The following is a 15,150-nucleotide window of genomic DNA, read 5'->3' as shown; positions in this document are numbered from 1 at the left end:
ACATGTTTATAAATCACTCAGTTTCAGACAAGAACTCTTGAAAGGAATACGTGTGATTGACTTCAAGTTTGTATTAAAATTTCCCATCAGCACGCTGGCCAACATAGAGTGAGCTACAAGAATTTCTACATGTACATTTAATACTACACTGTTTACTGTTGTTTTTAAAAAAATATATTGGGGATAACGGAAGTGCTATTTATAGATATGTTCTCTATTTAGTTATTTGTTATGCCCCCTATAAATATTTGACCAGTCCGGTTAATCACCCTAGACGCTATATTTAAATATGCGTCTGGGAAATCGAGACTACTCTTGTATATAACATACTTTCTATATACTCAATTCGAAATACTTTCTATATACTCAATTCGAAATCTGTATATAGAATAAAACAGAACAGAATATTCATTTTTCCAAATTAAAGGGTCTATAAAGAGCATATAAACAACCAATGATGGTGCTAACTATTATTATTATTATACAGTATTTATAACAGCGCATTACATAATATCAAAAATTACCCTAAGCGCTTTACAACATATTCATACAGATATATAAGTATTAACAATAAAATATGGAAGCCCATGTTATGAGATCCTAAAAACAAACATATCTAAAAATAAATGGCATATAAAACTATAACTACTGATGATACCCCGCCCAAATATTTCGTTGTTGAGTTGTGAATCTGAAAAAGCATCACACAGTATAGCTGACTAATATAAACCTTGAAACCAAATTTCAGAAATCTTTGTATTGTAGTTCCTCAGAAAAATATGACGATTTTTTTAACCTGGCTGTCATGTGAAAAGTGTAAACAAGAAGTGGTTGAGTAATGAATCTGAAAACTTATCACACGATATAGCCGACTTCAATAAACCTTTCAGACATCCTTTTAATGTAGTTCATGAAAAAAATGCAACGAAAATATTCATGGGACGGAGGATGAACTGGACGGTTGGAAGGACGGACAGACAGAGGTAAAACAGTATACCCCACTTTTTTTATCCGGCGGTATAATGATTGGATCAATATTAAAGACTTTACAATAATAATATGATATAAATATCTTTATAGCACCAAAAGCCTCAGTCACAATCGGAGCCAAAACAAAATAGAAAAAAAACCCAACTATATATATCTAATAACAGTCAGTATCAAGACATGTACTACATAATTCAAAAGAACTATTGTTTAACAATACAATCGTCAGTATCCCCCCATAATAGTCAAGTTTTCTTGTGTTAACATCGAGATGTGCTAGAAATGTGCTAAAAGAGTTCCTCCCTCAAATCATTATGAAGTGAGCATTCGATTGAAAAATGAGCCTCATCCTCAACTCTATCAGCTGTACAATACTAGTATCTGGCGTTTTTCAATTCTTAATGTAATGGGTGAGCACCGATTCTTAACTTACATATGCACTACCTTTTTCTTAACATCTACGGAAGTGTATTAGCGCCACACATTTTTTAAATTTTTTCTTCCAATGTTTGCGTTACAACGCAAACCTTTGCGAAATAATGCAAACCTTTGTTTTATCTTACTAGTATTTCTTATTTAAGATTCAAAGGAAACAGTAGTTATTAATAGAGGAGGCTGTATATATTAAAATGTATCACCATTGTAGTCATTGCAAAGTAAAATCCTTGAATAATTAGATCATATCATTGACTTCAATAATGAGCAGAATAATATAATAAAATGAGATATGAATGCCAATAAGAAAACTCTCTATTTGAGTCCCTATTCCTAAAAGTAAACCATCACAGGCCAAAGTACAGTCTTCAACACATACATCTCAGCTCCTTTGTTCTAACAGGGGTGATCTGAGCCGGATCACCCCTACCAGATCAGCGGGAATGTCAAATCCACTATAAAACTTATATTTAATTATACGGAAAAGACTATCTATCAAAATTCACGTAGAAAAAATCCAGTGAATATGTTGGGATTCGAACTCAAGACCTTTAGCATATCTAGCCAAGACACAACCACTTCACCAGGACGACTGGATGCGAACTATCAGTAATTTAACATACTTAAAGGAAGCAAGATATTTTTATAAGTGGGGCGAGTTGGCAGACCTTTATTCATTGGGGTTTAAACCCTTTTCGTTAACAAGTGAGTTGTCAGTGATTGTTCAGTTTGATTTTAAACTTTTTCAAAAGAGGGAAGAGTTGGTTAATAAGAGTCAGTGGGCGATTTTTTTCATAAAGTGGCGATATAGGTGAGGCCGATTGGCCAGTGGGGCGAGTTGACATTGTTTGATATCTACTCATCGCGTTCGGGGGTCAAATAGGGTATAAATCATATAGTTATATATAAAGTATATAATAATGGTTGTGTGGCGTTCTAAACTAGATTTTATGAATTGTAAATGTTTTATCGTCTAATCTAAAACAGCTGGGATGTAAAATAGTTATCCCACTCGGTCTTGGTGTGTCAGTGTTAGATCACCTTCTGGCCTCTCGCCATCGGGGTGATCTTACACTGACACACCGCGTCATTGTGGGATATTAAGGAGCATTGGCTTACACTGAACAACAAACTAAAGGATCCCAGAAACCATATCCTTGTTACTACTAGTACATATATTACAAAGAAAAATGAGTAAATTGAGGTTATACGGAAGAAAAAAAATCAATCCTGCTAATATAGCTATAACCGAATATAAATATACTTCCAAAGTAAGCTCTCGTTTTAGGACTGTGTAAAGTAGGTTGGCAATAAATATATAGAATGAAGATGTTTTATTAATAAAATTATGTTCTCTCTATTCAAATTGCTACGCAAGCATCTTAAAAATACTTCAAAATATCCAATTCATTATTCAAAATTGGCTATTTCTCAATGTTCATGCGTATTTCGATATTTAAGTCCTTCGTTACTCCTGTAATATTTGTTGCGGAACAAACTGACTATATACCTTTTGATCCTCTCTTGATAAGCTGTCAATTGAGGCATATTATATATCTGTAATTAGGGACTGAAGGAACAAAGCAGTTCATTATTTAAAATATCCATTTCATTATTCAAAATTGGCTATGACTTAATTTGCACGCGTAATTCGATATTTTAGTCCTTCGTTTCTCCTCTAATATGCGTTACGGAACATATTGACTATATACCATTTTTTCCTCTCTTGATAAGCTTTCGATTGAAGTATACTATATATCTGTAATTCACACCTCATTCTAAAGCTTATCAAGAGAGGAACAAAAGGTATATAGTCAATATGTTCCGCAAGGAATATTACAGGAGTAACGAAGGACTCAAATATCGAAATATGCGTGAACATTGAGAAATAGTCAATTTTGAATAATGAAATGGATATTTTGAATAATGGAATGGACTGCTATGACTCTTCAGTCCCTAATTACAGATATATATTATACCTCAATCGGAAGCTTATCAAGAGAGGAACAAAAGATATATAGTCAATATGTTCCGCAACGGATATTACAGGAGTAACGAAGGACTTAAATATCGAAATACGCGTGAACATTGAGAAATAGTCAATTTTGAATTATGAAATGGATATTTTGAATAATGGAATGGACTGCTATGACCCTCGGGGACGAAACGTCCACCAGCAGTGGCATCGATGACGTAATCAATTCAACTTGATTTTTTTTTAACATTGAAGTAATGAAAGATTTTTCTGTTCATAAGTTTGTTTACAAGAAATTGAATATTTGAAAATGGGAATTACAAAGAATAATCTTGTGTTACGTTTCTAAAGTCGGTCAGTACTTATGTTACATTAAACATTTCTTATATAACATTAAAGATATCTTATTTGATATTTTTTTTATATTACTTTAGATACACTGAGCATTAATAATATTTACATAATACATAAACATTATCTTAAAATAAACTTATACTTATATATAAATGACAGTTTCCTTTCAAATGATAAACTTAAGACTTAACAGTAATTTTAAGGAAAGACGTCATTACTCTAATTTTATTCAGGAAATTAAACAGATTTCGTGTCAAAATTTAAAGTAAAAGTATAAGAAAAAACAAGCGCGCTGAGAATTTAACGCTTGCATGTCTGTTTGTATGCATTATAGTCTTATAAATATAATTAGTAGACAGTTTGCGTTCATCGTTCCCTTCACACGATAATTTCTTATTTTACAAACATTTCTAATAATTTGCGTGTATGCACTACTCGGTAGGAAGTGCAGCAACAATTTTTGGGTAATGTTTTCATTAAAAATTTATAACCCACCTCCATCAGTACATTCACAGTTGGTCATGTTATATCAAAGTCATTATATTACCTAATAATTTTTGGTTCGATTTATGCATGTGATGACTTTAAAAGATATAAATTGAAATAGAAAAAAAAGTAGGTATTTTTTTAGGATACTTTTTTTCTCAAAATCATACTGCATATAGAAAGAGAGCATTCGTTGGATATGCTAATAAAAATATAATTTTTTAAACTGTGACCAAATAAAGTACTGTTTAATAACTAGAGATCATCATGCAAACTTCAACAATAAGTAAACTCATACTACATACTAGTTGTAAGATTTTAAAGGCCCCGAAATGACGAATGTAGATCATTTGAAATGAAAAAAAGGTGGTGGCCTACAAGACCATAAACTGAAAATAAATATGATTTATAGCAACAAACGATCACCACAGGCTCTAAATATAATTTGGGATAGGCACATACAGAATAAGACGAAGTTAAATATGTTTGCTGGCGCCAAGCCCCATCCTAACCCCAACATTTTACAGTGATATAACAGTACATCATTAGAACAAACTATAAGCATCAGTTACAAGACACTAAAAAAAACACAAGAGACACAATGGACAGATCAAAGGGTACTCGCAGTTAATAAAAGCTAGTTCACTGTCAATAAACTAATAATAAAGTCATATGTGACCCTGGTATAATACTACTAAAAACTACAACATTACTTCGATGCAAATACAATAGTTGATATTTATTTTTAGATAGAATATATTTTATTCCTTTACAATTGTCGCCTCTGAACCAACATAATAGTATAAATAAGAGATTAATACAGGACAGGGTTAAAACAATGCCACTAAAAGAAGAAAATTATATGATTTAACAAAACCAAAGAGATGTTTTCAATGCTATAGAATTTTACTTTTCTATTAAATTGAAATCTTTATCACTCTCTTGATGGGACCGTATCATATTATCTGATATGTTATTTAAACATACAATTTACATGTTAATACATATAAGAAGAACCACACCGAATCTGTGGTATTCAAATAGAAAGATTTAAGATACCATTAAATGAAACTAGAAAACCTGCATTTATCATACGTTCCAATGACATGTGATCAAATTGCTGATATCCTCTCCTCCATGTTAATGTATGTGGTATTTTTTTTAATAACTGAGATTGTTCAATCCCAGGAATAGATTTTTTTAGCTGTATTTGTCAAAACATTCAGAAATTTTGTGTTCTCAATGCTCTTCACTTTCGTACTGTTTTTAATCTTTTTAACTTCTTCGATTGAAGCGTCACTGATAAGGCTTTGTAAACGGAATGCGTAACAAATTTCAATCCTGTTATATATGATGAGTTTATTAACAACCATTGAATTGATGCAACTGATAGAGGTTGTCACCCCGATAGTATCACCAGCCTAGTAGTCAACACGTCTGTGTTAAAACATGAATTATCATTAAAAATTGTCAAATTTATGAATAAAGATTTATACCAAAGAAATAGATTACCATATGTATTGGCAAAACATAAAGGAACTTTGGTTGCTTAATGCTGTTCGTACTTTATTTAGCCTTTAAAAAAAAATTCGGTGTCACTCCTGAATCTTTTGTAGACGAAATTCGCTTCTGGTGTACCAAATTTAAATTCTGGTATCTTTAATAAATTTATTTACTTCCACTGGATAACATGCAACTACTGGTTGGTTTTGACATCCTGAGAGTATCACAATCTTAGTATTCAGCAGTCATGTGTTGACATGAATTATCATTTATATGGTCGTTATAATAAATTTGTTCATTTCAAAATTTTTCTACCCAACGAATAAATTATCTTAGTTATAAGTTGCAAAACCTTCAGGAATTTTTGTTTTAAATGCTCTTCAACTTCGTACTTTATTTTATCTTTAATCTTTTTGATTGGAGTATGAACTTTTTGAAGACGTACAACAATTTTGGTATCTATGAAGAGTTTTTTTCAGATACACATATTCGGGAATACGCCTAAATTTGTTTTGAAGCCATACAATGTATATACAATACAATAAACATGGTACCGAGTGATAAGATTGATTGATTGTTGGTTGCTTAACGTCCAGTGGAATTATTTCATGCATATTCAGGATGAGAACAAGTTCTCAATAAACACAATAGGTAGTTTGATACAATAGAGGCCATCTGGGATGATGGTCGGGGAAATTTGGAATGCCACTGGAAAATGAGGGTATCTTGGATAGGGACAGACATTTTGCCTTGCAACAGGCCACCTACGGACCCCTCAAAAGAGTTGTTGCAAGGTTTATTAACGAACAAAGAGTGTGGCACTCTCTTTACACGAGGCATCGGATTTAACGTCCCCCTTCTGACCGGACGTGACTGCGAACTTGATACATCCCGCACATCCAAACGGACGCCCCACTTTGGCAAGCGTTTTACTGTCGGTCGGGAAGACCAAGTGACCATATTTCTATACCCCCAGTCACCCTTGGGGGTCCGAGTGATAAGAATGGCATGTGATACACTATACGTTAAAACAGACAGAAAACGATACAGGGACACTTGTTTAAATAATCTACAATATCAGGAGCCTGTAATTTAGAATTTGTCGATGATAACTGTATGTTGTACTGTGTTTTTGTTCATTGTTTTTTTTTCATAAATCTCGCCATAATGTGAAATATAACTGCTTAGGTCGTTTGTTAGATTGTTGTCTTATTCGAAAATGTACCACTTTATAATTTATATACAAACTTGTGTTACTGGAAACTTATCACGATTCTTCACTCATAGTGAAGTTGATGAAACATATTATAATTGGATCATTAGAGAACTATTATAACATGATTTAGACTAGTGTCTACTCTATTCCTAATTTCCCTGAATTTGAGAGCTTTACGTATGGCATAGTCTGTTTTTATTGTTGAAGATATCCTTGTCTCTTCTTTTTTTTGTAAAGAAGAAGACGGTTGTCAGAATCTCCTTTTCATCTATTCAATATATTAGAAGAGAAAATCTTTAATTCTTTATTGAACATCTTCAATAAACAGTTTTGAGAAAAAAATGAAAGCGGTATTGTTAGCATTGAAATTCAAAATATAGTACTTTTACCATGGTTTTGATATAATAATATTTTCATTGGTTATGAAAGATGGACAAAAGATACCAGAGGGACATTCAAACTCATACATCATAAAAAAACAACATATAATAGTACACAAAAGACAACATAGAAAAAATAAAGACTTAGCAACACGAACCCCATAAAAAATCGGGGTGATATCAGACGCTCTGGAAGTGTAAGAAGATCCTGATCCACATGTGGCATCCGTCGTCATGTTATAACAAACCCGATTCTAAGTCGTATTTGGTAGGTCACGTGCGTGAAAAGTGAAAAGGGTTGTAGTTTATACGACATCGGAACATATTTGCTATCATCTTTTTAATAGATATTCCATAACGATCAAATAACCGTGATATCGTCCGTAAAATTTACGCAGGGATGATTTCAGTTGCACCATTTGGAATACTTAGTTTATCAGCATCCTTGTGAGCAGCAGTCCTCCATCAAGCTTAATGAAATCATGATACGGAATACAAACCCTTAAATAACGTTTCAATTGGGAGATATATACTCCGTATGCATGCTGGAATGTTGCTACATAGATATTGAAAATTCACAAGGCAAGATATGAGGCAGACGTAACTGTATCTGGTGTATCCCTTATCTCTCGTTCAATGGGATAGATATGTTCAAAATAATCACCAAATTCTGAATTACTTATTGAGAGATCATCTATAAAGCTGAAAGTAAAGTTGAGGAAAACTGCTAACTTCTTTTTTCTTTCTTCTCACAAAGTTCCTATATGATGTCAGCCTCGTAAGAAAAACAGAACAAGTCGAAAAGAAGAAAAGAAGAGGGGCGTAGTCGGTTCCCATGGGAATGCAGATAGTTCGTTTAAAAACACGTTCTCTAAACGTAACAAATGTGTTGTAAATCAAGCTTCTTGATGATGTCAGTTTTAACTTCAACTACGTGTGTTTGGATCAGAGTGAAGTTTTACAAAGTAGGAGTTGTCCCTCCTTAAGACAAGATCTTTATATCTACGTTGGCCATTCTTTTGATTAAACAAAGCAATATCATATCTTTCAATTTGTCTTTTAGTTTGTATTCCGATATAACTGTATACAGTGTAAAAATCAAATGTTTTAATACTATTGATACTCAGATGAAAGAGGCTTAGATTGTATGTAAGTAAGATAAAAGAATAAGTAAATAAATGACAATTGTTGGTAAATATTGACCGCTATATAACACGCCTACTTGTTGGGATCGTACGTTTATCAAAACGAAAAGAGCAAAGATATTAACACATGTTATTTCACCCTGTTCATCCTCTCCACCCCCCCCCCCCCAAAAAAAAAGAAACTGGTAAATCTTAACAGATTTGTTTTATAACATTATCATAATATATACATAACGCTATTCTGAATGGATGAAACTTTAATGTTTGAAGATAGCATTATACACTTCATCTACTATGAGAAAGCCAGCTAATTAGAAAATCTATCACTTGTGTTATCAATGCCATCAAAATGTAGTGATTTTGAGTTCTAGTCTGGTCCCACGAATTAATGTTGTCCTGTTATATTCCCATGTGAAAGTAATATCTATAAAAGCTGTTCGAAAGCACGAAATTTACAAAGCGTTTATTTCATTTACATATTTATACGTATTAGGATTTATCCATGGAATATTAATTCCGATAGTCTCGAAAGTCACACAGTTTTAGCAATAGAAATATAAAAGGTTTTAACATATGTATACAATTGATATGATTGACGTTTTGGTTTATTATGAACTAATGATATTATCATATGCATATGTACTTATCATAATCTGTACTTTAATATCTCCTAATCCAGCAGGAAGAGCAGTCATGTTTACCCATACAAATTGCGTAAATTGCGTAATTGAAAATGATAACTTTGATCTCCTACATAATGTTTACTTCCGATATCTTTAATTTCAGTGTTCATAATACAGTTAATGTATTACTGATCGACATGGTTGATACAAGAGATTAGCGTGAAGTAAAAAAAGTTTTTGTTTCAATTGTAATTGCACTTTTTTTATATTAATTTTAAAGTTAAGTTATGGATCTGATATATGCATTTGTATCTAATAAACTTGACCAACTTGATAATATTAGTCCAAGCGTACGCGTACGGTCCGACCGTATGAGTATTTTGAAAACGTACGCATACGGTCCAGACCGTACGCGTACGGTCCAAATACTCAGACGGTCTGAAACATTTACATTAGTTGCCACAAATCGAAGACGTAGAAATGTTTCCCTGTAAATATTTCAAAATAAAAGTATAATTGTGAGGGATGAACATTCGATTTTTCTTGGTGTGGGCTGGGGTGGGCAGACAATTTTAAGCATGAATTACCTGGCCTGTTTTGAACTAAAAATAAGTATCAAAAGAAACCAAAATGCTGCTATCAAACGGTTGTCCTTAAAGCTTGTTGTTTGTATTTCTGATTTTATAATATTACTTCAAATTCCCTAAATTCCCGCAAAAAACAACTGAATATTCACTTGTTTGCAAAAAGTTGATCAGCACATGAATTTTCAGAAACATAACGTTCAGCCATTTTAAGTATTTGATAGTTTTTTTCCAAATGTATACCAGGATATTCTTTGGGGGTGTGGATAAAAATGCCGAATTGTTTAACAGTGACAAAAAAAAACTCGCAAATTACAAGAATCGCACCTGTTTGTTTCTAAAAAAAAATCAACATGTAGTTTAAAACTTATCATTACATGGAATGTCCCCCCCCCCCCCGACTTACAATTTTATGGTTAAAGTATAACGAAATTAATTTTTGAAGTGTATAAAAAAAGTGCTATTCATAAGTGCTATTGATACACTGTCTACAGTAAGGACCAAATTTATAGACAACAAAAATCAAAAGACGAAATCTTGTCCCCCCGACCATTTATGTCTTTTGTAGACAGTGGCATCAACACAGTATATATGAAAAATCATCAAAGATACTAGACATATCAGTTTGGTATATTTACGTCAGTCGTGCGTTTACTGAAGTTTCTAAATTGATTCTCTCATTCTTGTCATGTTCCATGTTTCGTTCAACTTGATAGAAAGTTACAATCGCATCATATAAACATACTACAAAGAATATTGAAATATCTGAACCAACTCTGTACAATTATTTGGATACCCCTGGTTTCAACATAATAAAAATCGCGAAGAGTATACATGACTATTATCACTTAAATGTCAAATCGAACAAAATAAAGTCATTCATCAGAGATCCTCCTTATTCTATTTTTTTTGTAAATAGTTCTTAACCAATAATATCCAATCGTTCTAAATTTAATCATAGGAACCAATTAAAACAGGTTGCATGTTGAGCAACATTCATTGAGACTCAAGTATTTAAAGGTTTAAAGTCCAGTTTAAAGTTACAGATATTTTGTTTGTCGATGACACAACTAAATTGACTAGAAATGTATTTCAGTCACGCTATTCTTCTGGTTCATTTTGTGGTTATGGCTGGAGCTGCTCATTTAAAGAAAGGTAAGCGATCACCAAGCTATGTATATTAAATAGATTTCTATTTCATTTTCATTTTCTTACCTACTGCAAATCATTTTAGACGGAATCTTCAATATAAGGAGCCTGTAGTTTGCAGCGGTTTACAATTATTGCTGCCTACTACAGTTTTAAGCTGTTTATTGTTTTTTCGTAAATCTGGCCGTTGGTTTTTTTTTTTTAATTGTTTTACATATTACCTATGATTATTTTCTTTCTGACTTAAATCATTTACACTTAAAAGGTATGCTGCATGCCTACTTTTATGCCCACTTCTGTCATTTATTGCCCCTTCTTTATCTCATCATGAAATACAAATCACGGATTTTACTAAGAATTTTGCAAGCCGTCTTTCATTTAGATGCTGAAATAGTAAAAAAACAAAAATGAGTCCATAGTATACTGATGCCACTCTGGCACTATTACTTTCCATGTTCAGTGGACCGTGAAATTGGAGCAATACTTTAATTTGGCATTTAAATTAGAAAGATCATATCATAGGGAATATGTGTACTTAGTTTCAAGTTGATTGGATTTCAACTTCATCAAAAACGACCTTGACCAAAAACTTTAACCTGAACTTCGTACTATCATTTTCTATGTTCAGTGGACCGTGAAATTGGGGTCAACATTTAAATTGGCATTAAAATTAGAAAGATAATATCATGGGGAACATGTGTACTAAGTTTAAAGTTGATTGGACTTCAGCTTCTGCAAAAACTACCTTGACCAAAAACTTTGACCTGAAGCGGGAAAGTTTTGTTTAGGGGTGTTTGTTATATGTTTTATTTTTAATCGTTATTTTTATGTCTTTTTGGGTATTTAGTAAATCTTTTGGGGAGAACGGGTAATCGTTTTGAATTGTTTTACTTTTTCGCTTGATAGTTATTTGTTTTTACAAAAAAACTTAAACGAAGTTTGTATGAATTGAATAACCTTCATTTAGGAAATGCGTTCAATTTCCTTCTTTCTTTTTTCATATAGAAGAAGTAGCAGAAACCATTAATGAACTGGATAACAATTACGGAAGACAAATACGCAAGGTAAGTTTGTAAAACATTTTCAAACTTGATAATAATATATGGTCTAATAATTGCAACGATCAACATCCAAACTATCTTGATCATGTTTAAAATTAACTGATGCATTTGCCAAATTAGATTATAAATTGAATAAGAGTGTAGATTTCACAATACATGTGTTTAAAGATTAGCTGCAATAGACAATAGCTTCACGCAATATCTCCATAAACAAACTAGCTCAGTTGGGGATTTAAGGGGGAGAAAGGGGTATACGTACCCCCATTGATCGAAAAAATATATCATATTGAGCAATTAGTTTTCAAAAATGTGTACAGCATAGCTACACTCTGTGGTATTTCGTCACTTTATGGCCCTTTCAATAATCCTGGATCCGACTAGGAACTAGCTTCATCATTTGTATTTCATGGGTAAAATTGGTGACTGATACGAGAATGTTTCAGCTTATGGTATATTTCATTACATTTATCAAATATTACACTCCTTAAGAAGCTAGTTTGTCTCGTGAAATAGTGTGGTTATCTATAAAATATATTAGCGAGTTAAAGTCATACATGCAGGAAATGGTACTTTCTCTAATTTTTGTGCTATTTTCACATTTCTTGACCGGTGTGAGAAAAATATTTCTCCTCACTAGTGAAAAATCTGTTCTCGGCAAATGATTAGTCGAAATTTGATTATGACGTCAAATGTTTTGTTTTCTTCTCAATTTTCCTATTGTGACGTCATGAAAAAAGGCGACCTTGCCTGATGACGTCGCATATAAAGAGCACAATTTTCTGAAAATCTTTGAAAAAGAACGATAAAAAGCATTAGAGAAACAGATTCCGACACTATAACTCGTGTATTACGGTATTTCTCCACTCTCGACAGTTAAATTTTATTATTTAAAGGGCTTGGCAAGCCTCTCGCTTTAAATAATAAAATTTAACTGTCTGGAGTGGAGAAATATCGTAATACACTTGTTGCAGTGTAAGAATCTGTATTTCCATTATAGATTTATCCCATTTTCGTTATCTATTTAATTTGATGCATTCTTTTAAAACTATTAAATGTGCAAAGGCTACTGTGACTGAAAAAAACGTATGCTATGATCTTAAATATAAGACCTGAATTAAACGAACATCGTTGTTCATAGGTTATTCATGGGAAGTTGTCTCAGAAAAAATAATAAGAAATCTCATTATTTTGATATTACGAAAAAGACGTTAGGCTAGCATTATGATTAAATGTTTCACCATCGAAATCCGTGGAATCTTGTTTTACGTCAATTAATAATTAGTGTATGTTTTTGTTCTGTAACACAACTATTTTTACACATTCGCGTCTTAACTTCAATTATTGCATATAAATATTTCCGGTATACTTAGTATAAAATTGTCTTACAGATGTTTTGATGAATAGAAGAAAACCTCGTTCATCGTATAGTACTTTGCTATTTGTTCTGTGTATAAAGCTCTTTTTTCAAATTTTACATGTACTTATGCTTTGCAAAGTGTGGCCTTGATAACAAATATAACATTGTATTGTATAAAATGATTATTTCAGATAAATCAACACAGGCAATTACAGGATAAGGATGAACGCTATATCAGCAATTATAATGCCTTTCGAGTCAAAAGACACCTTACGAAAAACCTACGGACACTTGATAAAAAAAAGGGTATCGATGAGGGGTACAAACTTGATAATCTAACGGTATGTTTTTTAATCTATTAATCTGAGAAATAAAATAACTATTAATTATCCTTAAAACATTTAATCTAAATGAGAAGGTTGAACTGAATTCTATCAATCGCTTTGAAATTTAAAGATTATTAGTTCTTCATACATTCGTCATATTTTTTACATATAATATATACATGTTATTTAGAAAGAGTTGTCATATTTCCAGTAGAGTTAATAGAATGGATCGTCTGTTGATGAGTGGCTAATATTAACGGGGTTTTTTTTTCATCTGTAAAAACAGAACCTCATTCAATAAAATCTAATAACAAAACGATGATTTAAGTAATGCAATTCATATTGGAATATAAGATGTCAATGATATTCTTATGGAATTAACCTATTTAGTTTTAAGCCTCTACGAAGCGAAATGAACAACTTTGAATAGAATCTAAAATATCAAAGTAAAGAACGAATATGATTTAATAAACATGTCTATCCTTATAATCACATCAAACAGCGATGTTTGATAACCTGATGAAAAAAAAAATTCAAACGTATACATTCGATAAGTTGTTAAGTCATTCTTTTCAAACAACTTTACAACGAACATACCGAACTTCAAGAAAAAATTAAATTCGGAAAATTCAAAGTAACTGGACAAATTGCAAAATTAAAAGTTCAAACACATCAAACGAAAATTAAGAATATTCCTGACCTAGTACAGATATATCATTATGTAGAAATGTGTGGATTAAACCTGGTTTTATAGATAACTCAACCTTTCACTTGTATGATTGTCGCATACAAGTCCATTAAGTTAACCATAATGTGTGAACAATTCATCAATGAATTTTAGCACGAGTAACTAAACATATCGTAAATCGATTTTGGAGAGACAAATTAAAGTAACAACAAATAGAAACTGAAGGAATTTATCATCTTACAAGAAGGCTTGTTGTTCAATGTTAAGTATTCTGTGCAATGATTGTAGACTCAAACAAAGTTATACAAATGCATTTTAAAGAGAAAAAATACAATGATGGAGTACTATCTTGGGACAGTAATCTGATAAACTAAAATATTCTAAATGCACGTTGAATCTTAAAGTGTAGAATTGTCATACATGTTAAGCAAAATGCGAGCATGTTACTGTTGGCTGAAACTTAAAATATAAAACCATGAAAAACGTTGATGACGTCACGGTCACATGACTTAATTACGTCTATGGGCTCATAACAAAATAACGTCAGCCAATCAGACGACGCGTTACATCCAAAATTAAATTATAAAGCTGTAATCGACAAAAATTGCATAAAACATTCAGGGCATCATTATAAAAAGCTATTTTTAAAAATCAAACAAAGAAATAATTGGAAAAAGGGCTTTCGTTTGATTGGGATCTCACATAATTTTGAGATATAAACTTTCCGGCAAAAGTCTTGGTCGACAAATTTCATGTTTTGTTTTGACTTAGACCGTGACGTAACAAGGTCCAACCATTCTCAAACTAGGATCTCGGATATAAGAACATGTCGGCACCGCAAAACAACACTTGAACACATTGATTGTGTTACATTTTAATGT

At 32.1% G+C, this 15,150-nt stretch overlaps 1 protein-coding gene across 2 annotated transcripts in view; it reads left to right on the top strand.

The window, feature by feature from the left end:
* Nucleotides 1–10,668: 10,668 nt before the first annotated feature.
* LOC139527317 (uncharacterized) overlaps nucleotides 10,669–15,150 on the top strand; it is a 43,486-nt gene continuing 39,004 nt past the window's right edge. The window contains exons 1-3 of one of the 2 annotated variants that reach the window (XM_071322679.1): nucleotides 10,669–10,843; nucleotides 11,843–11,901; nucleotides 13,447–13,596. In XM_071322679.1, the coding sequence (XP_071178780.1) occupies nucleotides 10,774–10,843; nucleotides 11,843–11,901; nucleotides 13,447–13,596 (279 nt within the window). In that variant the 5' untranslated portion in view covers nucleotides 10,669–10,773. The remainder of the gene's footprint in view (nucleotides 10,844–11,842; nucleotides 11,902–13,446; nucleotides 13,597–15,150) is intronic. The other variant, XM_071322678.1, reaches the window with a different exon arrangement.

This window comes from Mytilus edulis, chromosome 6 (assembly GCF_963676685.1).
Source record: "Mytilus edulis chromosome 6, xbMytEdul2.2, whole genome shotgun sequence".
In the NCBI taxonomy this organism is placed as follows: Eukaryota; Metazoa; Mollusca; class Bivalvia; order Mytilida; family Mytilidae; genus Mytilus; species Mytilus edulis.
This window is presented reverse-complemented; position numbering and strand designations above follow the sequence as displayed.